The sequence below is a fragment of the Plectropomus leopardus genome, chromosome 22 (genome assembly GCF_008729295.1).
Source record: "Plectropomus leopardus isolate mb chromosome 22, YSFRI_Pleo_2.0, whole genome shotgun sequence".
Lineage (NCBI taxonomy): Eukaryota > Metazoa > Chordata > Actinopteri > Perciformes > Serranidae > Plectropomus > Plectropomus leopardus.
In genome coordinates, this window is record NC_056484.1 from 19,263,458 (window position 1) to 19,290,158 (window position 26,701).

The 26,701-nt window shown below is 40.2% G+C and overlaps 1 protein-coding gene across 1 annotated transcript; it reads left to right on the forward strand.

Annotated features, from left to right (window-relative positions):
* Positions 1 to 3,731: 3,731 nt before the first annotated feature.
* zgc:162331 (uncharacterized protein LOC793007 homolog) lies at positions 3,732 to 24,052 on the forward strand. The gene is made up of 5 exons (XM_042511222.1): positions 3,732 to 4,251; positions 21,392 to 21,583; positions 21,672 to 21,825; positions 22,888 to 23,073; positions 23,169 to 24,052. Exons 1-5 carry the CDS (start codon positions 3,951 to 3,953, stop codon positions 23,503 to 23,505), a joined length of 1,170 nt encoding a protein of 389 aa, XP_042367156.1. The 5' UTR covers positions 3,732 to 3,950; the 3' UTR covers positions 23,506 to 24,052.
* The last annotated feature ends 2,649 nt before the right edge of the window (positions 24,053 to 26,701 follow it).

The following is a 26,701-nucleotide window of genomic DNA, read 5'->3' on the forward strand; positions in this document are numbered from 1 at the left end:
TTAAAAATGTTTTTTTTCTTACCCAGATATCACAAAACAACAGTTCTTCTTTATAGTGGGCGGAGGATTTAGTGTTAAACTAAGACTTTCTCTACAAAGTACAAACTCACCACTGTGTTATATTTTTCTCCAACATTTCAAGTTCACACTTTCTGTGATTTGAGAAAATTTCCCAGCGTAAATGAATCCCGACACCTTAACCCACAACCACCTTCTCTGTTCAGCCCCATTTTCTGATTCATACTGATAGGATGGGTGTATTTTTACCATAAAAACCTTGCCTAGTGCAGCTATAATTTGATGTCTTAAAATAAAATCTTGGATCAGTCCTTTGAAGCCTTTCCTGTGTCCACTTTGGCAAAGCTGTGGCTGTAAATAATGTAGTTCGTGGCAGCAGAGCCCACCGTGTCCCCATTTACTGGCCGAACGTTTGATAGATGGCAGTTTTCTCAGGCTAAAAGCGCTGCATCTCACTTCATCTGTCTTTCTTTTCCAATCTCTTGCTGTCTTTCCGTCTCTCTCTGATTGTTTTCCTCCCGCTCTCATGTCATCGCTCACTCTGCTGCTCCTCTCTCTCTTTTCAATCGCTCCCCACCTCTATCTTTTTTCTTTTATCTCTCCATCTTTTTCTCCTATTTTTGGTCCCAGATGCATCAATTATTCACATCTTTACATGGACTTTCTGACCAGAGAGCTATCAACAAGAGCCATCAGGGTCATCACGTTACACCTGAGCATCCACCTGTCACACATACAGTCCCACGTGTGGATGAATGCACACAGCTACAACACAAATGGGAAATGGTGTGCATACTCAGAGACACAGGGGAAGGTAGGCAGGAACTGAAGTCACGTTTTCCAGCGCATGGTTGCAAGTGGAAATCACAAGAGTTTAAAAAACTGTCAAGTTGCCCAAGAAAAGCTTGCTGAAGTTAGCAACACTGAACGGTTCCACAGTTTAAAAATTTCTCTCGTGTTTAAATTCACATATGATTTCAAACAAATGACCTTTATGTGATTTCAACATAAAATCTTCTGAATTGGTAATGTTATGGCTCACAGAAAAAATTATTATCTTGTGAGTTCAGCTTGTGATACAAAGTGTATGTGAGGAAATTATACAGTAAGCCTAAGCTAGGGCTAAAAGTTAAGCAACTGGATGCTGGGCTCACTCAAGAGTAAAGCAAAATTTGTTCGTCAGATGACATCATGACAAAACAAAAATGTATTATGTTTTTTTCATTATGTTTTTTAAAAAAATTAACAGAATTTAACAGGAGATCGATTTAACAAGCATATTCTAATTATTTTTCTCAAACATTGGCTTGTCCCATGCTGCTATGTTACATTACACAGCACTGTGCAAAACTGATAACTTATCCTATATATAAAAAAATGGCACACCAGCACTATGTAAAACATTAGTGTGAATTATGTCAAAGTTAATGGCACAGAGCCACAAGTGAGCTCTTAAATGATACAGTGGTTTGTGTGTTATAAGTATGCAGCAGTCAGTGTAAAGAAAAGTGTAAAGAAACTATATGTAATGGAGAGTTGACAGAAAATTGTATATTTTCTTACCCTAATATGTATAAATTGTACCTGTTCCTTATAAGGCTATAAATGTCCCAACTAACATCCAGTAATTGCTACCAGTAAGTTCCCTTTCACTCAGGGAACACAGGCCTCCATAAGTTGAATTTATAGTTCTGCATCTTAGGTAAGGAGATAGTTCACCCAATAGTATAAATTATGTAGTACTCACCTCCCTAGGCTCTTTGTGGTCCCAAAAAAGTTTTCTATTAAACTGCATTATGAAGAGAGGAGCTCCCAAATAATGAATGTATGTCACTGCAAACTGACTTTAACTGAGGAAAAAAGAAAGACAGGAAAAAGCGTTATAAAATGTCTGAAAAACTGTATTAAAATTCCTGTGCAGTATTATACAAGCAACTTTTATTAATACATTGTCACTCCCATCTTGACATATACTGACGCTTGGTGAGTGGCCCTATGCTTCCAGTCTATCATGCTCTAGGTTCCCCTCTAGTGTTTGTGATGCTTAAGGATGACATGTCATTAATTCGTTACATGAGTAACGAATTAATGTAACAAGTATCTTTTTCAAAATGTCGGCTTGGACCCAAGGCATCAAAAAACACAGTTTGGGCAGTGGTCCTAGGCATCTGATAAGGACCCACAGTGCACCCTTGAGCATCTGTGTGAGACACACTGGGCTTTCAGCCCACTCCGATGTAAACTCATACACATAATTATTAAACATTTAGAGCAACAGACGTCCTTTGCTTTTGACCAAGTGCCAAAATATGACGAGTAGGGTTGAGTTAACGTTAGGAAATGCATACAGTCTTGTTTCAAAATAAACTTCCAACTTAGGTTTACTTTGTTTTTTAGGTTTAGAAAGAAGATCGTGGTTTGGGTTTAAAAAAAAAAAAAACTACATTTCTTACAAAAAGACTGTAATGTGACACATGTTGATACCTCAAAAATAACAAAACACTGATTTTTTTTTATTTTGCACAGGACACAAACAGCAGCCCCCTGGGTAAAAGGCCTGCGCATTGCTGCAGTTTGACCCATTCACCATTCCCTCCAGCCCTAAAGCCTTCAGACTTTTTTGCTCTTTGTACGACGGCCATTGCACAAAGCATGTAATATTGACGACACCAAGTGCATTTCTTACAGGGGCTGAAGAGTACCTCGGTATGCTGGTATCTGACACTAAGGGCCACTGACCAAGATTCGGTATTTGATGAGTTGGGAGTGAAAACAGGTTGCATGTGTCCATTTGTGGGCTCATGTAAATCTAAACACAACTATTTTCGCTAAACTTTTGCTCAATAAAGATTTTCCCGCAAAGGAGTTTGTTGTGGACATATGCACACATGGCCTTCACTGCCAACAATTTCCCACACCATCAGAAACATGCAAAAAATACAAAGCACGCCTGCAACAGTTTTTCAGTCTCTACATTAAAGATAGCCAGTGTAGCCAAATAGCATTTTTATAACGGTGTACATTAGCTCAAAGCTTAAATCTACAGTGGCAATGTACGTACACTGTGCTGCTATGCCATAGCCAACAAACACAACTGCAAGTTCTGTTTTAGGTTTTAGTCTGCCCTCCAATCAACTGTACTCTTTGCTCAAATTGTATATGTGGTGGCTAAGCTCTGGTCACAAGCTAACCCCCTGATCTATGACATACAATAGCAAATATCGATCAGTCTGAATGGATTTCCAGTAAAAGTCTAAATGTCACCTTCGACTGTCCAAACAGTCGATACAGTGACACTACAAGTAAGTAAGAGGGGGACATAGTGAGAGGGGCAGAGAGGGAAAGAGCAGCAACCAGGAATATCAGGACTTAAAGCTGCATGAGTTACAGCTCAGCACAGCTCAGCGAATGAGTTACTGTTATGCAAGAGCTCAGTCAGCCAGCGGGAGATCAGGGAGGAGAGAGAGAGAGCAGCGGACCGAGTGAGCAGCGAGAGCACGAGCTGAGGGACAGAGAGGAGAGGGCTGGAGAGGAAACAGCAGCATGTGAGTGCAGATTACAGCTGGATCTACCATACACATTCATGCATTAATGTTCACGCTCCTTCACTTCCTTTTCTTTTCTGTCATCTTGCAGCACAGCAGCATCATGAGTGCAGAGGGGGTTATCCTCTCTCCGCCAAGGGAATGAGGAGAGGAGAAGAAAAGAGGAGGACAGACAAGAAGAAAGAGAAAAAGTAAACAGAGGGAAGGGGAGAGGAGAGGAAAAGCAAAGGCGGACAACAGGAAAAAGAGAACGAAGGAAGCCAAACTTTCTTCTCAAGGATCATTCCACCTCGTACTATCTGGTCGAGTCAAAGCGCTCAACCATGAGGCTGTAAATCCCTCTTCCTTCTTTCCTCTAACAGAGATCTTTCTTCATTGCCTGACCCCATGTCTCCCAAAGTGGGACCCACCACTCAAAGCACAGGCACCCACGTCTGGATGCTTCTGTGCCCCCTGCTCTGTACTCTGGTCCTGGCTAGGGGCTCCACGCTGAGCCCCGAGGACTTGCAGAGCACAGTTGCCATGTCGCTGCCAGAGGACACGAATGGCACAACAATCCAGCTGCAACCAGACCTGCAGACCGAAGCCCAGGTGCCAACGGACACACAGACAGAAGCACAGACAGAAGCACAGACAGAAGCACGGTCAGAGGCTCTGCCAACTCAGAGCACCACCAGCAACTATACAGGTTAGTCTATCGGACAATCATCCATCGATTTCTTCCTTTTCTTTCATGCTACAACTGTCACTGTGGTGGTTTCTACTCATGTGCAAAAAGTTTCCCACTGTAGACGTAGAGTCAAAGTTGAATCCACTTCGAAAGAAATCTTTTGTGCAATGACATCCAAACGTCACAGAGTTTGGACCAAACTTTTCCTTCAAAGTTCTACACTGAAAAAAGTGTTTGGTAGTGTTTGTTTACTCAATGCACAAGTTGATACCTCATACTGCCTTTCAATGACTCCATAAAATTCTGACTAGAGCTGAAACAATTAGCTAATGAATCCATTAGTCAATTAGTCATCAACACTTTCTCAAATGTGAATACTTGCAAGTTTTCATAGTCTTCTGTGACAGTAAACTTCATATCTTAATGTTTTTGGCCTGTTGTTTAGACAAAAGAAAGTATTCGAGTAATATGTCAACTGTTTGTGATTGTGACGGCCATTATTCACTGTTTTCTGACAGAGCTTTTAATCAAGGAAAGATTTGACAAATTTTTCAATGACTCATTGCAATTAGTTCCTGTTATAGTTACAGACTACAGTTCGACTGCCAATACCAAAAATGCTGACTCCGTAGTATATAGATTTAGATAGTTAGATGTTGACCCCCTAACATCACAGGTTCCTAGTGTGACAAGTCCTGGTATGAAGCTTCCTATTGCCATTATAAGCCTGCGCAGAAATTGGGATTTACGAAAATTGCGTGAGTAGTTATAACAAGTCTTAAAAGTTCTTGAAACTGTACCTGTTGTGTCAAAGTCTGTTTCCGCATCAATACATGTTTCTTGTTACCTTCACCTGAGCACAACATTACATTACATTACAGGTGTGGAATCTATTCCGGATAATGGTCTGGACCAAACAGCTGAAACATGTTCGGATGAAAAGAGGTGATCTCGGTCTGAATCATTGTTTGGCTGATTTTTGAGGTGAAAACATTTTTTGGATGATTCAGACTTGTAGACCATTTACAGCAACTTTTGGCACACTGTTGTCAAGTGATAAGAGTAATGTAGCACCTCAGTGCATGTGTGTGTGTGTGTGTGTGTGTGTGTGTGTGTGTGTGTGTGTGCGGTTTAGCGACAGAGAGAGAGACAGTGACTGTGCTCAGAGTAGACAGGTTTTGGCATTTGGAGCAGTGGAGAAATTACTATTAAAGTTGTCAAGTGGCACTAAATGTTCAGTGTAGGTAGATTTTGTTAATGAACAAAGCTGCATAACAAGACGAGCAGCGGCAGTACATGGGGACAGGAGGAGACGACTTTATGAGTCAGTTGGAAAAACCAACGACACTTTTAAAACCTCTGACACTTAAATATTTTCTGAAACGATGAGCGAGAGGGAATACTCGAGGACAGAAGAGCTGGTCTACAAATCAATCAATGTCAAGTTGAGGGAGATGCTGCTCGCAAAAGAACATAGGTATGTCATATATGGTTCTTGAGTGCGCTCACATAATTGAAATGTAAAAACAAACGCCAGATCAATATACACAACACAGCAAAAATGCAAACCTTGATTTGGACTTTTAGATTTGAAAAGCACTAAATTTTGCCTGAAGGCTAACCCAAGAAAGTTCGCCAGGGGAACAATTTCACAACACAATTTCAGTGTTTATTTGGAATCTTTCCAAGCTGGGTTTTTTTTGTTTTGCTTGAGCATCCAACTCAGAGGAGATGAACTCGCTCCAAAGTCCTCCACTCTGCTTTTTCTTTCTTTTTATTTACATGCTACAAAAAGCATTCTGATGATTGATTAATAGTAGATATGCTTTTATGTACTTGCAAGCAAGTTTGCAGATTGATGAGTTTGCATGACTGTGCACAAATGTGTGCATTCTCTTGAACATTTCTGAGAGTGAGAAGATTTTTGGATAGTGGGGACAATTTGTCGAGTCTTCACTTTTTCCGGGGGTTGTTTTAGGATTTAAATATTAGGAATGTGGTGTTATAAATTACATCAAAATGTCAAGGGTCTATACGAATATCAAAGTACAAACCTGAGTGTTTCTACATGTGCGTGTTTATGTCCGACACGGTGCGCTATACTGGGAAAACAGATGAGTGAGTGCAAGCAAGCAAATGTGCACTTTTGTGTGCTATTGTGGTGTGCTTGTGTGTGTGTGTGTGTGTGTGTGTGAGGTGGCAGGTGATGCTGTTAAAGACAGTTCGTTACATCCAGGCTGGAGCTGCTGAGCCTGAAGAGAAAGCTGCAGCACCGCTCGCATGACTTCACCTCCACTGGAGCATGAGCTGCCTTTCTCTTCTCCTCCACTCACTCCGTCCATTTCCTCTCTCTTTCTATTCTCTCTCTCTCTCTCTCTCTTTCTCCTGTTTATCTTCTCCAAGCTCTGCCTCATCTGTTTCTCTTTTTTCCTATTAATTTCTCCCCGTCATTTAGTTTCTCTCCCACTCCTTGTTTTTCTCTTATTTTTTCTTCTGAGTGTCTGTCACTTCTTTTGTTTCTTTCCACTGTTTCTCTAGCTCTCTTTCGTTTTCCCCCATTTATTCTTATGTCCCTCGCCCACCCCTTCTCACTCACACAGCCCATATCCTCACGTGTATGCATAAATAGCATACAGCTGATGACAAAATGCAAACCTCACGTGCCTAATACACACATAACACACACACACGTTGGAAATGGACGTACTCAGCCCAAACGACACCAATCTTCTTAAAGGTTTAGAGAATAAACAACACAGTTGCTCGTTTCATAACGGCAGCTCTGTGTCTGACAGAGCAGGAATAAGCACTTTATACTTTAATAACACACACACACACACACACACACACACACACACACACACACACACAAACACACACACACAGGTGATCAGCTGTATTGCCACACAACGTACCACATGCAGGAATTACGCCAGACCACAGTTTTTATTTCTTCCAAAAAAATCTAAATCCTGGAGGTGTGATTAATATCAATGTTCACAAAACCAATTTGATGTGTGTGTGTTTGTGTGTGACAGTATAAACTGCTTATTCCAGCTAGCATTAACAGATAAAAGCAGCGCTTCTCATTTTGTTTACTTTTTTCCCATCATATTTAAGCCTATTTGACTCCTTCCTTCAGGTCTGGATTACGGCAGCAATACTGTGTTTATGTTTGGACATTTGAGCCATTTTAGTTTCAGTCTTTTGAGTATAAAACCAGCCTCAGTTGTCATTTATAGGACAAAAATAAATCCAGTTAAATATAGGCCTTTGTACGTGCAGAGCTTTTGGACACTGAAGATTTATAAAGCAGCCAAATAAAGATGCTGTGAATGTGACTTTCTAGGCAGAGTTGATGTTATCGCAGTGGTTGCTCAACTTTTTCTGCCCACATGTAACACTACAGACCTATCTGATGAGGAACAATGTAACTAAACACTGTTAACGTTATTTAACTGAATACTGTTACAATGCTTCGTTCAACTGAACTGTCAATGTTTAGGCTGGTTCGTTAAGCTTCAGTGTTTATTACTAGTGCAGAAGCTGGACATTCAAGCACATTCTCTTTTTTGGAGGTTAAAAAAATGTGTTGAAAAAATAATTTAAAAAAAGGGCCCATTTGGACATTGAGCAAAATTATATTTTAAATTATGATGTTGCTTTCTTTTTTCTTCTTTTTTCTTTCTTTTTTTTAACATTTTATTTTTAAATGACAGCAGGTTGTCTTTAACCATTTAGTACTCAAATCAATAGTGTCATTTAAATCTAAATTGTTGTCTGTTACTTTTATTTATTTAGAGAATTTTTCCAAAACTTTTAGTTGATTCATCATTACTAGTAAACCGTTTCAACCGTGCATCCATAAATTATTTACTAGCTTTCTTTGGCGGTTGCGGAGCACCTGAGTTTGTACATTTTATATGTTAAATTTGTACATTTTATATGTAGCAGATAAGCTGAAACTTTCTTTCAGTTTCAATTTTGAATTTTATGTTGTGGCAATGCTGTGATTAACATAATTATGTTTACACACCAAAACCACTTGATTAGAGTGAGGAAAACATCAGGTTTTGGCTTTAAATACATCATTTGGTTGTTTCAAACATAGCTTGAAATGTCCTGATGTGCCATTAAAAACAATGCCAATATTTTACTCTGGCAAATGGGCTGAACTATTTGAAATGTAGATTCATTACTTTAGCTTTCTATATCAACCAATTAATCCAGTTATTGATTTATCATTTACTTTCAGCCTAATTGCTATGTTAATGTTCATACTGGGTTACAGCTGGCTCAATATGTAGAAAAATATTTATTAATTAAACATGCATTTCTATTTTTCTAAATGAGTTAAACCAGGCCACAATCTTCCAACATGTACTGCCTGTGCAGAAGTACTTCCCGAAGTTGGGTATCACTGTTATAGTGACAGTGTCCAGCATGTGGGTTAAGATCATGCTAATGCAGACTGCAAATGCTGCACTAAACATTTAGCACCTTTACAAGACTATATCTGTAGTTGCCATTAAACCAGCTCCTGGATATATTTTTAGTATCAATTCATAGTAGTTTGCAAAGCTTGTTCAAAGCTTTATCCCAGAGAGGTCAGAGGTCAACTTGGACTGATCGAGACTTAGCGTCTGCAGAGAAGACACAATCTTAAATTCTCCTCTGAAGCCACCGTTTTAAAAGTCGATAAAACTGGTGAAGCAGACGTGTGATGGTTTAGCACACGGAGCCTTGGAGCGCTGGATCAAACCGGAGCTTTCAGACTCCATCAATACGGGCCGTGAGTCATTATGCAGCTCATCCAGGAATCCTCACTGCTGCCTGTTTCTGGAAGTAAATTGAACGGAGTTGAGCTATTGATTAGCTCGTCCTCAGGTGCTCCTCCTTTTACATCAGTTTGCATTTACACAGTTGTAACCTGTAGGGTCTAAATCTGTGTGTTTCTCTTCCTCTGTTTTTCCTCAACTCTGAGGAATAAGAAGATTATTTTAGTAGCTTTTGAATTTTCTTTTTCATTTTCATACATTATTATTAGTTTTTTTATCTTTGTTCTTCACCTTACCGCTGAATATAATTACTTCTTTTGATCTCACATCAATAGAGTCCAGCTTGCTTCCCTGACAGTATCTTTCAGTTTTCAACAGCTTTCATGCAGTATTTAAGACAATATATGCAATTTCATACACAAATTATACACAAAATTCTCACAAAAAGTCAAATATACAGTAGACAGTATGCTAATGTCAGCATGCTAATAAGCTCACAATGACCATATTAACTCGCTGATGTGTAGTAGATATGGTTCCTATTCTAACTGTGTTAGCATGCAAACATTTACTATTTAGCACAAAACAAAAAGTACAGCTGAAGTTAATGGGAATGTCATTAGTTTTGCAGGAACTGCGCTAAAATCACCCAAAGTAATTACAATGTATCCTGAAAGAAATATGAATGTCTGTACAACATTTTACCACCATCCATCTAACAGTTCTAAATGTCCCTGTAGGGAACATGACGATTGCTAAGTCTCCAGTAGTACTGCTTGCACTTTACTTCTTGAGAAATACCAGCCTATTCTCGCTCTGAACTCGTCAAATAGCAGCACTCTGTCAGTGATTTTGGTGTACGAGCGTGACGACAAAATGCACCTTCCTCATTCAACTGGAATGGGCTGTGTCATCCCAAGTTGACGTCATCCCACCATGTGCATTTGCTGACATAACTGTTTTGTTTGGATCTGGATCTGGATACCTAAAACGTCATAAGTAGATGCAGAAGGTCACTGACAGAGCAGCTTTATGTGACGAGTTGGAAAGAGAATGTGTTGGAAATAAACTTGCCGTGGCAGAGTTGCATCCTCAAGAATTGCTAGAGTATATGCATCATTTGGGTGCAAAAGTTTGCATGAAAATTTTATGGTCTTAATGAAATCAAAGCCAGGCTATTTCCAGGACAAAAAGCATTCATTCCAAAAGTTAAATCATTAATGCTCAAAATTTGGGGGTTTTCTACAATGTAACATCTCAGGTCTCTCTTTCCTCATCTGTTTGTCAATGTGCTGTAGCAGGCGATAGGGTGTCAGCTCTGCCCAGCATGCCTTTTACAGTGTAACAATACCTCAATATACCTCCTCTCAATATACTACACAGTGTGCAAAAGAAAAAGATTAATGGAATGGTATAAAACACAATTATGTGTGGTCATTGCTGGCATAAAGAAAAATGTCGTTACATACTACTTTTTGCAATATTTTTGTTTGCTTCACAAGTCAAAGTCAGCTATCAACCCTCAAACTACCTGCTTGCAAGTCGGCGATAAGAGTGAGAATCTGCAGGGGTGCAGCTGGTGTCCAGGTGGATCTCCCATTGAGTGCCTGGCAGGCTGCTGATGAGCGGTGGTTATTTCAGCTTTAGCAAAGCCCTAAGCCTTTACATTAACACGGTAACACAACCTATTAACCTGGACACAGTGTGTGAGAGTTAATGTTAGTGTTAATCCTAAAATGAGGCCTATATCAGTTACTTAGCAGGTAGTCTGCCTCTTAATCTGGCCAAGCAGGAGTTTACAGTGAATCCTTACTGTATGTAGTATTGGTTTTTCTGTAATGAGCTCGTCTTTAAATTTTTTGTCCAAAAACACTTACAATACAGACTTTACACACAGTTTTCAGTCATTCACAGTCTCTTAGTGTCAGAGGGAATGAGCCTCCCTCTACTGCTTTCTTAAATTGCTTCCCACTGGAAAATAAATCAAGTGCAATGGTGTGCAACGAAGTAATCACCAACCACAACCAAGTTCTTGTGGTTCCATGTGGTTGAATATCCTTAAAGAATGCAGCTTCTTGGACAAAAACAAAAAACAGTTCAGTTTTAGATACATCACCTACCTCACGATGAGAATAAGCTGCTTATTCTTTCTTCTGAATCTCTTTGGATAAGATTGTCAGCCAAAAGCCTAAAACGTAAATGTGAAATGTTACAATGTCTTTAATCTGATTAACTGACAGGCAAAGCCAATTACCTTTGTCTATTCCAGGCTATTTCTAGTGCAAGAAATCCTGTTAATGACACGCCAACACCCAGGAATACTGATACTCACTAGTCGCAGAGTCCAGTGTATTTTGGAACCAATTACTTCTGTCTATTTGAAGTTTTTTGTTTTTTTCTGGAATGCATTGGAAGCCTCAACTCAACAACTTATCTCACATTAGTGCTGTTAAGTTCAACATATCCAACATCTGGATTTCTGCATGGCCCAAGAGAGGAATTTCTGCATGGACACAGTGAATATCCAAGGGCACACACTCATGCTATGCCAGGGGTATTTCTGTCAGCGACACACACTTTCGTCACTCCTGAGCTCTCAAGGCTTGGCGAGCTTCAGACAAAGACTTCCTTCTGTCTCCTGCCTGTCAATCCAATATGGTTGCTGGCAGTGACTCAACTTCATTATTACCTTCCCACGGCTTACAACTCGCAAAGCTCACTGAACAAAGTCACTGAGGGAGAGTCTGAAATTAGCCTCCTCTCTGTCCTGACGGCTGAAGCTGGATGGGAACAACTAAAGGGTGGGCAAAATGAAAATGAAGAGGCAGCGAAGACAAACACAACTTATCTAAAATGTTTAAAGCTGTGCCTTATCAATGAAAGCATGACTAAACCTCTTTTGGTAATGTCAATACGGGTCTTGTGTCTATACATTGGAAATGAAGCTGTAGCCAGCAGTCGCATTGCTTAGCTGTCCGAAGGTAATGAAACCTGCCTACCAGCGTAGGGGTATGTTCCAGGTAACAGTGGAAACCCCAGAAAGTTTCTGGTATTGGACAGGAAATAGTCCAGCACAGCCCAAAATCACCTGTAAAATGCCAAAGTTTTGTTTGTACATGTTATTATTTAAACCTTAGGGCCCTGCTTTAATATTACACAAACTCAAGCTTTAAAAAATGTTCTGAATTAATATTTTTTCTACTTTCATTTAGTTTATTTTTCCTAACCATCATCAGTCCTAATCATAAACAGCCTGGGATAGGTCAATGATTTGCAGTGACATTGTTTGTGACAGTGCACCTGGTGGAAATAGCATATATTTTCCTCCATATGCAAAATATGGTAAAAAATGAAATTATCAGGTGGAAAAAAAAAAATACAAATTCCAAGGCAAAAGCCCAGAATGACACCCAGAAATAACACAATGCATTTCACTCAACTAAGGCTTTAAGGTACTTCTTTTCCCACTGCTTTGGACAGAGCCATGCCAGCTGTTTCCCTGTTTCCAGTCATGGTTTAGTCAAGATAAGCTAACCATCTGCTGGTTCCAGTTACATATTTGGTGTAGAAATATGAGAGTGGTATTGATCTTCTCATTTGACTCTTAAGCCAATAGCTGTAACTCCGCAAATGTTTGTTGCTTAACAAGAGCTCTACACTATTAAGTGTAACTATTAAGCCAAAAAAGTTTTTTGCGCCTGAGTTTACATCCACGTTATGTTGTGCATTATGCTATGCTACATGAATATGTGCAATAGTGTTTCTCCTGCTGGCCTGCAAGTTTCCGCTCAGCTCACAGACTTTGAATAATGTACATCATTTACCACAAAAACACACTCACTACAACACATCTGTGCAGGACGCCGTTACTTCAATATATCTTTGTATAGCAAATGTTTGTTGCTGCTATAGTAATGCTCTAAGTGTCCTGTAGAGGTCCTTTAAAATAACCCCATGAGGAAGTTCATGATCATGTCTTAGGTGAGAGGCGAATGATGGACGAAAAACTAGCACCAGAGCTCCTTCCAATAATTTGAAATCAGTTTTTTAAATATGAATATTCTCAAAACTAGCATAAACCCCCTTTGGATGTTCTTGTCATTGCAGATTTTCTTTTTGTGACTGAAGTATTAATGTTTCTTTTGAGTTTATCCATTGCCAACAACTGCAGTTTGTACTTTTGATTTCATTTTCTACATTCCCAAAATGTCAGGACGAGTTTTAGTTGACTTATTCCATTTGAAGTAAAGTTGACAGCCTCTGTGGTTGAACACGCAAGAAAAGAAAGTGGAAAGTGGAATTTAAGATCTCTTGTCATGTAACTTTGATAAAAAACATTTAGCTTAAATGTGACATTTTTTTTGTTTTGTTTTTTCCTGTGTTAATAATTACATTGAACTCCAGGTTCTGCCAGGTCTGTTCTTCAATGTACAGCTGAGGATTTTGAGACCAGTGTTACTTCCTTCCATCATGTCAGTAATAGTTCAGAGGCAGTCCCACTGTCCATGCACTGTTTCACTTGAGAGATTATACTCAATCAGATCCAACCAAAGCTGCTGGTTGAAGCAAAACTTCCATCACCTTTCAGCTTTTACCACTGCTTTCTGCAAGTCTTGACTCAACAAAAGAGAAATCTAACCATAAAAATGTCCTTGATCACTGAAATTCACTCTGCCAGCATTGGAGGCTCACTTAACATGAGCACTAATGTATGTCAGAGGCAAACATGCATGTCTTTATGTGTTTGCACAGGAACACACGCAGAATGCAAGCAGAGCAAGAGCCGGGGGGATTAGGTAATCAGTTGTGATACCGCGCATCGGTGAGGTGCCACAGAAATAGATACACTGATGGAGAGGACAGAGAGAGGCAAGATGTTCGTTTGAGGTCAGATCACATAAAGCTGGAGCAGCTGGAGCAAAGGGACCAAAAAACACTCAAGAAGAGGAGGAATCAGACAGGAACACGAGGGTGAACGAGATGAAGCTAGTCAGCCGTCAGCCAAGGATGCCATCTTTCATTAATTTCAACTCAGACTTTAAGCGTCTGGTAAAGTCTGACTCAGATGAAATTTATTTTTAACCATTATTTATCCAGGGAAAACTGACGAAGCACTGATGATGAAAGTCTTTCCTTCATTTTATTTAGCTAATGGTGAAGTTCGTGCTGCAGGGCTTGTTTCTTTTCTACTTCTACCCTTCATCTCTTTTTTGAAAGACATGAGTGTTTACCAGGTAGGAGCAGTCAAAGACACTCATTACAAGCTGTGCCACTGATACAAAATGTCACTTCCGGTCTCCCAATTGGGCGTGGTTGTTGCTCCCCTGCATACCCTCATCTCGTATGTAATATGGATGGGATTAAAAACAATACAACACTATATCTGGTACAATATTATTGTTTATCATTATTTTCCCATTCTTTTCTATGTTCTGATCTAACTTCTAATATCAACGGAGTGTAAGATCACATCAATTGTTGCCAGATCTTTTGAGAGTACGTTGCCAAAACAATGAGCACGTCTCGTACAAAGTTAATATTCTACAGATTTGTCCGTCTTGAAAAATGCCTCGTCAGTGTCAGCATGTTTAGAAGGGTTGGAGCTTGCGACAAATGGATCCAATATTTACTTCAGTGACAATGGGAGTAATTGAAAGGTCATAATCTGTGCTCTCATTCACTTTTCCCTTTGGAATGAATAGATTCAGCAACACTGCTATTCTCCTAAAAAGAAAGGGCAGTGGCGAAATCCCTGTGATACAGAAAATGAATCTGAAGTGGGCTGTCCTGGTTTATCTAGTGTCTCTGAAGCAGTCTAACAAAAAGGTGCAATTAAGTTGTATTATAGGGAATGTAGGCAGTGTATGTCCAGGGTTATTCAGTGAAGCTTGACCCATATCAGGGCTAGAAGTTATGGTATCTCAGCTTCTGTTCTATGCATACATTTGGACCATTCTTTCCTCTGACTTTCTAAAACTACAATACTTAAGCCGAGTCCACACATACACAGGTGTTTTTTTTAATTTCTGTAAGCTTTTTCTGTATGTTTTGACCTTTTTTCATTTACAAATTTTGTGTCAGGTCGATAAAAAAGCACACACACCAAGCCAAATGTTGGTCATTGATGAATGTCAGATTGTCGGTGAGCATCCGTTGCCCTAGTGGCTGCAGTGTGTCCTGCACTGTTGGCCCTAGTCAGGTCTTGTCAGCTTTCTTTCAGCAGATTTAGCACGTTGAATCCATGTCAGAGCCTGTCAGTGAATGATATCATTATGATTAGCAGGTCAGCTCAGAGCACCAGAAGAGATGAGAAGCAACAAACCGCTAAAGTCAATAAATAAACTTGAAATAAACTTGTTACATGAGATAAGGTCAATCTTTTAAGCCCACTGAGCTCTTAAGCAGAATCAGTTTGCAACTGTGTTGTTGTTCACAAGCACATGGTGGTGGTTAACCAGCGTCTTGAATACATCCTGTCAGTTTCCCAGTGTCCCTTTATGAATGCCAAATACAGACTAACACAACTTGCTGGTATGAAAATTTTGCCACTGAACATACTTACTAGTTGGCCGTTGGCTATAGTGTTTGCGTTGCATACAATGCAACTTTTTGGCCAAGACCCAGACGACATGAGGCAACGTAACAGTTGGCCTTCGTCACCTCTAGTTCTTTGATGGCAGTTTATAGTGGGCTTTAAATCAGTGGAGCATAATTTAAAGGGATATTTTCCAACATCTAACTTTTTGGAATTGTTTGATTAGGGTGATGCAACAATGATGTGATGATGAGTTTGCAGGTGAGGTTTTAAATAAAGGTTCATGGCACGCATGCCTACGGAACATCTATGTCTGCATACGTGTGTGCACGCCATGGGTGTATCTAGCGAGTGTGTGTTTCTTCCGTTCATTCGTTCTGAGCATGTGAATGTGTATGTGCGTATTTGAATCTTTAATGCAGAGAGCCTAATCTTTATTTAATCACAAACTATTCCGAGTTTGCTTCCCTGACAGAGCTGAGCAGGGAGGGTTTTAGAGATGAATACAGCAGAGTGGATGTTTGGATGGTGGTGTTGGGTTGCCAGGTTTGTGGGGTCCAGAAGTGTATTAGCACCCTGCTGGCAGCTGAACGCCTTGATTGGCAACCTGCAGTTTCCACGATGACAGAGAGCTTTCTGAATGGGACCAAACTAACATAAAAGGGCAAACAGAGCGTAGAGTTAACACACACATACACACACTGAGCCAACGTAGCCTCGCTCTTTGTGTGACGCACACACTACCTGGACATCAACACAGATTTCATGCACCTTATGAATTCTATGCTTGCTGATGTGCAGACAACTTTATTTGCAGCCAACCAGAAGTGAAGAAAAATCAACAACACCAAAAGCAACACACATTTTCAATCTTTTTGGCATTAATTCCAGTTGTTATTGATGCTGGGCTCCACTGGGGGTGTTCTGTTTGTTCGCCCCACAGTGCCATCATTGTTCCTTTTTTCTGTTTACTATAGCGTGTCGACTGGCAGGGGAGGTGGGCGTTACTTTAGCATCTCGAGGTTTGCTGGGATGGCAAAGAGCTTCCTGCTGCGGCGTGGCAACAGCCATCTAAAAAACACCTCAGCTAGAATCTTAAAACACACACTGTCACGTAATATGTTCAATATTTTATCTGCCTTTATGGAGGTAAAGGCTTTTTCTGTTGCAGGCATGAATGTGTGTGTGTGTGTGTGTGTGTGTGTGTGTTTGTGAGAGAGGAAGCTTAAGAGGTGCACCTGGTGTAAGTTTTCAGAACACATACAGTGCATGTACAGTACATTACCTAATGTACTAATGTTGGTATAAAAACAGTTTGTTACTGTGATATAAATATTAAACTATTTATATGGATGGTGAGAGAATTATCACCCAACTATGCAATTCCCCTCAGCTCTGCTTAGTGTATTTGCATTTTCAGTTCATTGTTGTAGTACTACAGCAGACAAGTTTCCTCTTTTGGTTTGCTATCATAATCAATAATCACATCAAATTATAGCTTCAGCACGCAGCTGTTTTTAGTGGAAGATTTCCAATAATTCCACAGTACGCTACTTCCACAGCACCAACAACAGCCAGACAAAAGTATTGGCTACGTGTTAAACATAGTGCATTTAGCAACTAAAATGCCAGATAGTGATATCGGGGATTGGTGGATACCAAAACAAAGGTAAAATGGAAGCAAGTGTTTAACTTCCGGTGTCCAGAAATTACTCAAAATCAATGCCACATGTCTGCTGGATATTCATATAGACAACTGCTAGCGAGCATGTTTGCTATAAAAACTTATATGACAATATTACAATGTTTACAACTTCACTTCATGAAAGTGTAATTCCCACCCAGGTTAACACCATCAGCTTTGTCACTGTTGTAATTGTAAGCACCATTCACACTGTTAGCTGCTAGCCGCTGGCTTAGCCATCCCTATGTTGAGGGCCGCATGCAAACCATGCAGGCTCAGGCTCTGAACCATTGATCAGTTCTGAATGTCGCATACAGCTCCTTTAAATATGAAGTCCAATCAGAAATCTGAAGCTATGCTATAAATCCTTGTGATGCAGCAATGAAAACATCATTGAAAGTTAATTTACCGTACCATCTAATTATAAATATCCACATCCCCTGCAAATAGATAACTCTGCTGTTCTGCGCCATGTGGAAGTCTTTATAGTAGATCATTATAGACAGCTCCTGCTACTGAAATGAGGTCTGATAAACTCACCAGATAAATCTCAAATGATAATTAAAACCACCTCATTTTAATTAAACAATATCATATCGCTGTCTTTCAAATGCAAATTTCACTCCTTAGTATTCTTTCCTCAAGAGATTTAAATCTCTCAAACACAAATGACAGGATTATATTACTTTTAAACAGCAACAAAACTGTTGCTGTTTAAAAGTAATATAATCCTGTCATTTGTGAAAACAAAAAAGGAGCTTGGCACTGGTAGATCAAATGTCCAATCCTCTTTAAAACTTACTCAAACTTTTTATAGTCCACCCTTCTCTTTCACTGTATGGGTCATGTTTATCCCTGCCATTGCTTTAAGTCTGACTGTAGTAGAGATCCCTGGGTGGAGCAAAGGTACAAGTGATATCATCAGAAAGTTGTCGGTCAAAGTCATTACTTACCGAAGGTAAAGAAATATATATTGTTGTGCTCTGAGAGACAAAGTTAATAAAATGTTATGCAGAAATGGATCACTGTATCTGTCTTGGCATTGTACACTTACATTTGTATATGTAGTGGATATGTTGAAATTCTGCATGCTAGGCACAATATCTTCTTGGTTAGGAAAACATCATGTTTTAGATTAAAATACCCGGTCTGGTTGCCACAAACAGTGCTGGAAATGTCCTGACCCTTCTTCAAAAATACTTACTTTTTGTCACTACAAATATGTCTGAACACATCTCAAACTTGCTTTAAAAAAAACAAAAACTTTGGACACTACAAACACAGCTGGAAATGTCATGAACTCTTATTAAAATAATACCTGCTTTTGTCACTACACACACAGCTGGAAATGTCCTGAATTTGCACGAAAAAAATGCACGTTTTTGTAGCTACTAACATGATTGGAAAGGTCCCGACCTGCCATTAAAAAACTGTCTCACCCACGTCAAACCCTCCACCATTACCTCCTCCTGAGAAACTCACATGTAATCTAAACCACTCCATACATATGAAATGTACAAATGCAACATATCTGTGTTCCACAGAAATGCACAATGCTAACATTTTATTCTAGATACACACACACACACACACACACACACACACACACACACATATACTCAGTGATAGCGTCAGTAAAATATATCTCAGAGGAAACAAAATGGCTTTTAGTTTCCCCTTTAAAAACAGAGTCAGCCTGTCCTTGTTTCCCTGTACTGTACCCATTACGCACGTGTCCGCTGTGTGTGCCCTGATGTGTATATCTGTGTGCGTGTGTGCGTGTGTGTGGGAGAGGGAGGGGATGCTGTCATCTTCACACAGGATCACAGGATCCTCTCCCTCTCTGTCTCTGCCACTGCAGAAATCCTCCCATCTGTCGTTCCTAATCAGCAGAGAGCAGCTTGCATGTTCACAGGGTCTTATTGTGGGATGACATCTCTCTGCCTCCCTCTCTCTCTCTCACACACACACACACACACACACACACAGATTACACTAATACTGACACAGCAAAGCAAACTGCAGCATCACATGCCCCTCTGGCCGTTACTGTTTACAGTTTGTTACGCTGCTCCCCAGTGGTCAAAAAAGATATGTATTAATGCATCTTCAAATGCATCATTTTTACAACTGCATTATATTGAAACATCTGGTGACTTAATGGTTTAATTTGTCTTGGTGGATGTTTGCGTCTATGAAGGATTAAGGTGAAGATGCATTTTACCAAATCACAACATATCTACTCTTGTAATTAAGCAAGTTTGGGTTTATGTAGTTCCCACTACTATCCGCTGCTTTTATTCTAAGTCCATTTTTTTTTTATTTAATGTCTTATATATTGGCTAAAACATGGCATGAGTCAGGGGGGTTTTAAAAGCCAGAAATCTCAGCAGCTGGCCAAGTAATTGCTGAGTCATCAGCATTAATCAATGACCCTGTCAACCCACTGCAGATATCATGCGATCACTTTGTGCAACTGTGCAGAACTAAACCATACTTATTCTCAATATGAGTGAGATCTTTCACAAAAATGCCGGATGTTTTGTGTGAGTGGCGACGCTGTGGGTTTACATGAGATTTCCTGAGAACCTCAAAAATCCCTGCAGCACAATCTAACAATAGCTGCTGTATCACGAGACGACCCCTCAGAGGTATTGTAGCATAAGGAAGATAAAAATAGTGCTTTCTGTCTCTCCCTCTCTCCATCTCTCTGTCTGTCTATCCGGTGGAAGTGCTAATCTCAGGCTCCCAGCAAAGATAACAGACACTCTGAACCGAGCTTCGTCTGTGTTTGACAAGAGAGTGCAGAGAAAAGAGAGAGAAGAAAAGAAAAACAAAGACAGGGAGGTGTGGGATAGAGGTGTAGAAAGAGTCAGAAAGAGACAATGAAAAAGGTTAGAAAAAGGTAGTGGGACAGAGTTTGTAGAGTTTGAATCTCAAACAATGTTGAAACAATGTATCCTCATAAAAAAACACATATAATGTCTTATTTATTAATGCCGCACAAAATATGTCATCACATTACATTCTTAACGTTAAGTTATGTATGTTAGGGTTAGGTAAACAGTAACGGTTGGTCCTCACGTTATGTACTTAATGTATAGTTACGTATGTTAGGTTTAGGGAAACAGTCATAATTGGTCATCATCACATTACATGCTTGACATAAAGTTACGTAGGTTAGGTTATGGGATGTAAAGTTATGTCGGTTGGGAAAGGTTTAAGAAAGTAAAGGTACCTAGGTTATGTTTAGAAAATCATGATTGATAGTCATCATGTTACATACACTTAAAGTCACATAGATTATGTTTTGGCAGGTAAAGTTATGCTGGTTAGGTTTAAGCACAAACGTTTATGTAAGTTAGGATTGAACAAGTTAAGTTAGGTTTAAGAAAGTAAAGTTGTGCAGGTTAGGTTTGGGAAAACAGGCATTGTGATGACGCATCTTAAAATAAGTCAGTTTACTTGGTTACAAACATCAGTCGTATGGAGGAAAGTCCTGTGTTTGTTTGACCCAACCACTACCCCAATCTACATCCCACCATGGACTTTCACTCTTTACACTACTTCCGTCACTGCATTGGTTATGTGATTGCAGCTTTACCAATTATGTATTTTTTGGGTGTTTTGCCTTTAATTGAAAGGACAGCACAAGTGTGAAATGGGGAGAGAGAGAGGGAATGACATGCAGCAAAGGGCTGAGGCTGGAGTTGAACCCACGGCTGCTGCGGTGAGGACACAGCCTCTATACATGGGGCGCCCGCTCCATACACCGAGCCACCAGGCGCCCCATGTGGGCTGTATACTTCTGATGCATTATTTTCAATAGGTAAACATCGAGGCAGCTGCACAACAGCAACCTGGTAAAAAAAAAAACTAAAATTTTCCAATGGCTACATTGGATTGAAAAAAACATAAGTGTGTCAGAATCAAAGAGAGGCAGTAATTACAATACAATCAAACACCCATTCTCTGTGATTGGAAGATAATTGTTATGTCTGTACTGTAAATATGAAGGTGTATCAGGAGCAAATTCTGAACACAGATGAGCCCTCATAAATCAAAACCACCGTTCTTCATTATGTAAGTCATCAACTCCCAATCACAAAGTGTTTTGTTGCTCTATGAAGTGACCCTCTGTTTTGTCCCCTCTCTCTTCAGGTATGTCCTGTATCCCTGTCCTGCCACCACGCCGTGGCTCCTTTTACGTAGAAAGCGGCACAGGTGTGTCGATCGGTAGCGTTTTGGCCTTCTGGTGCAGAGAGGGATACCAGCTAGTCGGCAGCGACAAAATCTACTGCAATGTCAGGAATGGCAAACCGCAGTGGAGCAACTATCTGCCTGTCTGTGAAGGTGAGCAGATTAATCTGGCCACTACTGATCACTTGACAGTCAATCTTGACAGTCAATCTTTTAAAATGTAATTTCACTCCCCCCTCAGCGATCCCCAGACCCGAGGACCGTGGTCTGAGAGTGGCTGTGTTGGCTTCAGTGGTGAGTGGCATTGTCATCCTTGCCATGTCCCTGTCCTTCCTCATCTGCTGCCTGCAGGAACGATCCAGTCGAGACCGAACCAAGAAGGATGGGCGGAGCAGGTAGGGAAAGAAGGTTGCCAAAAGTAAAAAATATTCCCTGAACCCAATGGCTATAGGTACAACAGTGATTTAGCCTCTGAGGGCAATGGCCAAATTTTGGGGGTTCCGGTTCCAGCGGATATTTGGATAACACATATCCAAGCCAAGACCTCCTCTTACATGTGCCAGTCATTGTTGCTGGTCCAATTACCAACTTGAGTTGTAAGAATGGAGAAGCAGTTTAGTAACTACGACCATGACCAGATTGTTTTACAAGCTGCATTTCCATTAAAGGCCTCGGTATAGTGCCTTTGGAACCAAAAGTAACACGTATGAAAAGCTACCTAGACCCTAGATCTGTGTAGCCTTTCCACCACAGATAGTACTCTTACATGTGGACGGGGATTTCTACACTGATTCCTTGTCAGGCAAGAGCAGGGATTTAAAGCGGCTGGAGCGCATAGGAATGATGACGCTGGTGAGGACTAGAATATGCTGTTCACATAATCCGGTCGCAGTAAATATAAACTCTTTAAACACTTGAAGATCCATTTATTACTAAAAGTGTATGCCATCCAAGAAAGACAATAAAAACACATTTAAAAAAAGTTGTCATATTGAAATTTAAGGTGTGTTGTCTGCACAGTAAATTAAAGTTTATTGATTAAAGTAGTTTTTTTCTCAGTCTCCAGACACTGCTAATGGCTGCAAAATATCCTTTCATTTTATACTTAGAGCTTACTAATGTATGAAACTTGTCACGGTGTGAACAATGGCTAAACCCGCCACGCTCAGCTCTGAGCAGAGTGTTAATCCTCTACTGACCAATCAAAGGACTGCAGGGTTTCTAGCTCCACCCTTTTGTACCAGATCAGTGTGCTAGATGCCAAGCACAGAGGTGACCAAAAATGGGAAGGGTTCCAAAGATACTAAAGGCACCATCCACAACTTTTTACCATGGAAATGCATAAAAATGTGTACTGAACTGAACTGAACTGACATACTGGTGGAAACGCCCCATAAAAGAGCTGATAAAGAGCTAAATCGATAACTGATGGGTCCTGATGGGTTTGTCTTCCTCAGGCGCAGAGAGAAGCGTTCGGCCCGTCGCAGCGAGTGTTGGCTGGAGAGAGAAGAGGGAGATTGGGAAGCTTTTCCTCCTCCCAAAATCTTCCATCTCTCCCAGAGAATGAACCCCCGCCTGGCTCCTGACAGCCCCCTCTACCTGACTGGAGGGCTCGGTGGATATGAGAACAGGGGTTACCAGAGGTAAGCTGGCAACTCACATCACGGTCTATCTAATCCTAAAAGTTCTAACTTCTTGCTGATGTGACTTTCTTGCTCTCTTTCTGTGTCTCACAAAGGAGTCAGGAGAGTTTGCTGAAGGCCTCTCTGCCTGGACTTTACCGCTCCGAGTCTCAGCTTTACCCACATGTTGTCCTGCAGAGGGTTCCGACTCCAACAGCACCTTCTGCCCCTTCTGCTCCATCTGCCCCCCTCTACCTCCACCTCCCTGCCTCCTCTTCCTCTGCCTCCTCACCAGCCCACACGAGCACCCACGGTCAGCCTCACATCATGCCGCAGTATCCTACCCCGACGTACCCACCCAACCCTAACACATCTGTGCCCGCCTACCCGCACCCAACACCAGCGCCTATCTACCCCAACCCCAACCCGACACCACAGCGGCCATGGCAGTAGCTACATCTTCCACTTTTTATGGAGGCCGCTGTGCCGTCCCTGCTGAATACATTGGAGGAACAGCTTCACAGCCACGTTTTGGAGACACATGAAGTGTTTTTACTCCTCTTCATCCCTGTTTTCTCCCACAGAAGGCTACAGATGCAATGTTCCAATGCAGACAACATGAAGAAAAAGTGTCAAAGTGGAAATGCTGCCAGTGTAGAAGCTCCCGGTGTTACTGCATGCTTGTTGAACTTCCCCTGCATTTTGGACTAAACAGGACGTGAAAGCTGGATTTTCTTTTTGTCTTTAATTCTTACTGAACTGCTGCTGCTGCTGCTGCTGCACTCTCTGCAAGAGGAGTCTTGGTCTCTTTTAGCCGTCAGAAATTACAAGAAAGCTTCAAGTAGCCGGTCGACAAGGGAACACAGGAAGTTTTACTTTGTGTTTTGATGTTTATAAAAGATAAGAAGGATTATAAAGGACTATGGTTGCCAGTGTTTAGGCAGCTCTAATCTCAGCTAGTAAGTTTTTTAAAACTTTGCCGTTACAAAAAAAGATCCCTATCAGCCTTCCTACAATTCGTATAGTCTCATCTTAACAGATACTATATATATATAATATATATATGTATATATGATACACGGATATACACATATATATATGTGTGTGTGTGTGTGTGTATATATAGGGGTTTTTGTTGCTTTTTTGCTTTTTTGCTTTAAAGCTAAAGACTTAACATGAATTTCTGAAATGTAATGTGTGAGGTAATGCAAGTTTTCCGGTTTATGTCCTGGAATTTTTCCACACTGGGTGGGTAAAACAGACCGACGATCGGGCTTAATGGGTAGCAAACACAATGTGATTGAAAACCCGCTATTGCTACAGCCATTGAATGCAGCCAGTGTTGTGCTGGTTGTATGAATTTAACGATACAGTCATCATTTTAAATTGATCTTTTTTCCCACCAGAATGGTTAACCAAATGCAAAAAAAATCTTGTTATGTTTTTCTCTGTTATGCCGCAACTCATTCTGTCAAAATTATTTATGACAAAAGCTTGTTTTGTGGTCGGCAGTTTCACTGGTAAAGTATTCCTGCAAAGGCATTCATTTAGGAACATGTGGAATATACATGACTGGAAAACTGGGCTAGGTCCAATACTAATCACAAATAATCCTCACAACTTGAATAAATTAAAGGCTGGTTTGAGCCATAAGTTCCGATAATAACATAAAAACTGACATTCTTTTTCAAGAAAACCTCTTGTGTGAGGTTGTCTGTGAGAGTTATAGTCAACATAAGGAAGTCAGACACATTGTGAGATGACTGTTTTGTCCTTGATGCACAGCAAACTGCACAGAAATGCACTGGTGAGTTCTAGCAGCGAGATGGAAAAACTTCTGGACCATGTCGACCTATAAACTCTGATTCACTTGAATTCTCGAAACTTTATCTGCAGTTGTGCAGCTTTAGAAAAAAAATTCTCCTAATTTTGTTTTTTTAAATGATTAATTAACCTTTATTATTCCATCTGTCTACTGTATGTACATTTTAGTCCTAAACTTTATCCAAGAGCCCTTTAATGTTGCTTTAGTCAGTTAACACTTTAGCTGTGGGCTTGTCTTTATTTTAATAGAAGGACTCGAGTAGACACACTAACAAATCTGCACTTTACATTTTTTCAAGGGGGGTTTGAAACAGCTTGGCCTGAACAGCCCTAATTGTTTCTTTTACTGTAAACTATTTGTTGTACAATAATAAGACTGCCATAAAAGCTGAATAAAGAGACTTTTGTTTAGTTGAAGTATGTTATCAGTGTGTGCTATTCTTACAGAGGAGGGAAAGAAGGGGAAAAAGATGAAGAAAGGAAGGGAACAGATAAAAGAGGGACAGTCAGGAAGTTCCGAAAAAGACGTACCTAATTCATCACAGTGTCGTGACAGCTGAAAATGAGGAGATGACCTCATTTGCCTGCAGAGCGACACTGACACATGAGGAAGATTGAGTGGTTTGTCTGTTTACACTGGACGTGAATGACAGGAGAGAGGATCACAGATCTCAATGACAGCCATGCTCATATTTAAATCTAAATAAAAGATGTGTAATGCTACTATGTACGGTGGAAAGTGGATGTAGCAGCAAATAGAGAATTATACAGCAAAAGATGCTGTCTTTAGTTCACTGACTGGGTATCTGTAAAATCAAGTTATTAGTTAATAGGGACTACAGATGTAAAAGAGTTTATAGTTAACTCTGCTGCAGCTAGGAGCTGTGCACTGTCCCTGTCAAATAAACAAATACAAAAAAATCAAGGAGGAGGACCAGATCTTTTGCCCTCTACCACCAACATAGAGGACCATGAGCATGGTCTGCATGCAAAGGAAAACTGGCAGTAAAATCAGGCAGTAAACAGACTGCACCAATGCAAATCACCCATACTGTAAAGACAAATCTTTGCATTTATTTGTGGAAAATCAACACTAAACACCTGCTCATTTGTTTTGTCTGCCCTATGGATAGTTGTGTGTGTGTTTTTGCATCATATGTTTAGGAGGATGAGGTAGCTTTCAGTTGCAAGTAAGCAAGAACTGCGAGGGGGACAAGAGGAAGAAGACATACAAGGAAGTAAGTAGAAGTTTTTTGTATAGCTATAGCTATTTAAACACTAATAATACAAATAAAGTTAAGGTTTATTAAAGTGAGAAAGGGTAAATTGTGCGAATGATGAGGTGATTTGGAGAGTGTTATATACGTATACTGACATGGAAAAGAACCGTATTTGAGAACCATACATTTACATCATTAAATGCATCTAAAATAATACTTTGATATTTATATAACTATGTTTTTGTATACACATACAAATAAGACCAACTTAGAGAGTCAGTTAACCCAAATTACAACAAAACATATTCTATCACTTACTTGTGGTGGTCGTCATGCCGACGGTTTCTGTTGCATTTTTCCAGGTTTTGAGATAGCACCCTCTGCAACCTCTGCCTCCAAACGTAAACAAAGAAATTGAGCAGAATTTTATTAGTATTGCTCACAGCTTTGAAAAATGACATTTAAAGAATTGAACAGCAAGCTCTCTTTCCAGAAACAGTTACCTCGTTACTCTAATTACTGCGCTTATTCCACCTTTGTGGTGCAAATGAGGCCCTGAGAGCAAAGAACAAAACACATCTGGTAGAAGTCTGAAAATACCCTCA